Source organism: Alosa pseudoharengus, unplaced genomic scaffold (assembly GCF_046254945.1).
Source record: "Alosa pseudoharengus isolate Yale_2024_CS ecotype anadromous, Long Island Sound unplaced genomic scaffold, YU_APseudo_1.1 YU_APseudo_1.1_scf_2, whole genome shotgun sequence".
Taxonomy (NCBI): Eukaryota; Metazoa; Chordata; class Actinopteri; order Clupeiformes; family Clupeidae; genus Alosa; species Alosa pseudoharengus.
The window spans coordinates 51,628,204-51,630,703 of NW_027468663.1; the positions used below are offsets into that span (position 1 = coordinate 51,628,204).

A 2,500-nucleotide genomic window follows, 5' to 3' on the forward strand; every position below is an offset into this window, starting at 1 on the left:
ACACTGTCTCTGGCACTCTGTCTCTCTTTCACACACACACACACACACACACACACACACACACACACACACACACACACACACACACACACACACACACACACACACACACACACACAGGCGAGACAACTGTTGAGTCTGGTTCTTTTTGTAGACAGACTGTGGTAACTGCAGGTATCAGTTCATTGCTCTGGGCTAGAGAACAGGATTTATTTTTCTTATCAATTTAATAACTCAATAAAACACATCACAGCAGCCTGCTAGATCCATTATGAACCCTGTCCATTTTAAAAGGCCAAAACACATAGACACACACACACACACACAGCTTGCTGTATGTCTTATGTGAAGTTTGCGTCCTCCTCTCGTAGAGTCTGCGGCTGCAGTGTGTGGTCTCCGGCCAGCCCATACGCGCCAGAAGAGGATCATTGGAGGCCAGAACTCCTTAAGGTGCTCTATCTCCCACCGTGGACCAGAATGAACACGCTACACTCACCACGACAGCCTCTCTCACACACACATGCATGGCCTCTCTCACACACACACACACATGCATGGCCTTTCTCACACACACACACACACACACACACACACACACACACACACACACACACACACACACACACACACACACACACACACACACACACACACACATACACATGCATGGCCTCTCACACACACACACAAACATGCATGGCCTCTCACACACACATGCATGGCCTCTCACACACACACATGCATGGCCTCTCTCTCTCTCTCACACACACACAAACACACACACATGCATGACCTCTCTCACACACACACACACATGCATGGCCTCTCACACACACACATGCATGGCCTCTCTCACACACACACACATGCATGGCCTCTCTCACACACACATGCATGTACTTTCACACACACACACACACACACACACACACACACATACACATGCATGGCCTCTCACACACACACACAAACATGCATGGCCTCTCACACACACATGCATGGCCTCTCACACACACACATGCATGGCCTCTCTCTCTCTCTCACACACACACAAACACACACACATGCATGACCTCTCTCACACACACACACATGCATGGCCTCTCACACACACACATGCATGGCCTCTCTCACACACACACACACATTCATGGCCGCTCACACACACACACATGCATGGCCTCTCTCACACACACACACACACACACACTGTAAACAGCAGTGGGAAGGCCCCAGTGGGGTCAGCCTCTTCACATAAGTTATCCCGGCTGCAGTTAGCCTGCGTGCAGGCCTCTTCACATAAGTTATCCCGACTGCAGTTAGCCTGCGTGCAGATTCATTAGGACAAGCTCCTTAATGGGAAACAGGAGGAAAGGCTGGGCAGCTGAGCCAATGGAGGAACTGAAATCTCACCCTCACCCTTCACATGCTGTGTCTGGCACACCTGTAGGGGCAATTCAATACATTCAATCAGTGGAGGCCATCTTTGTACTAGGTAAAGTAAATACAGGAATAGAAAATAAGAAAATAAAAAGTGATAAGAATGATAAAGACTTCATAAGCTCACATCACCCCGCTGCTCATCCAGCTACACTGGCTACCTATGGCCGCTCGCATCAAATTCAAGTCTCTAACGCTTGTTTACAAAGTAGTCTTCGGTTCTGCTCCCACCTACTTGAATGCCCTCATACAGGCATATGCTACCTCCAGACCGTTGTGCTCCTCAGACGAACAACGTCTAGCTCTGCCACCGGTACGCTCAGGCCAATCCAAACTTTTCTCATCCGTTGTTCCTCGCTGGTGGAACACACTGCCAGTTTCTACGAGACATCCCTCTTCATCTTCAAAAAGCTCCTGAAGACCCAGCTCTTCAGAGAACATCTCCTCTCATGGCACTACTTACAACTAGCCTTCTGGCCTTCTAATTCTAGCACTTATCACCTGACTAGACACTTAACTGTATAAAAACTGCACTTTCTGATTTTTCTACTTTTCTTATTGTACTCTACCTTTTAAATTGCTCTAGAATTGTTGGAAGAATTGTTTTAAAAAGCTTTAAACTGTTTACCATATTGTAAGTCGCTTTGGCTAAAAAGCGTCAGCCAAATATAATGTTATGTAAAAAATGTAAAAGCTAAATGCTGCAACTCCTTTATCCATATTTGGATTTTAGCTGTAGGTACTACTAGCTGGCCAGATTATTTATAAGAATGAATAAGCATGTTCAGATGTATATTGGATGCCTGACAATTGGTTGGCACGAGAGTTGACGGTAGTTTAAAGAGTTGTTAAACTGACTGTCTGCCTGAACTAAGACCTAAGAACTGGAGTGAGTTTGCTCATGGCAGAAACAGAGCACATATACAGACCGAAAGCGAGTATATATGTGTGTGTGTGTGTGTGTTTGTGTGTATATGTGTGTGTTTGGTACAGTATGTGTGTGTGTTTGTGTGTGTGTGTGTGTGTGTGTGTGTTTGGTGGTGGTGTGTGTGTGTGTGTG

General features: G+C 46.4%; 1 protein-coding gene across 1 annotated transcript in view; it reads left to right on the top strand.

The window, feature by feature from the left end:
- prss12 (serine protease 12) overlaps positions 1 to 2,500 on the top strand; it is a 31,445-nt gene that overhangs the window by 16,807 nt on the left and 12,138 nt on the right. Inside the window, exon 10 of the mRNA XM_076295463.1 lies at positions 372 to 450. Coding sequence (XP_076151578.1) covers positions 372 to 450 — 79 coding nt within the window. The remainder of the gene's footprint in view (positions 1 to 371; positions 451 to 2,500) is intronic.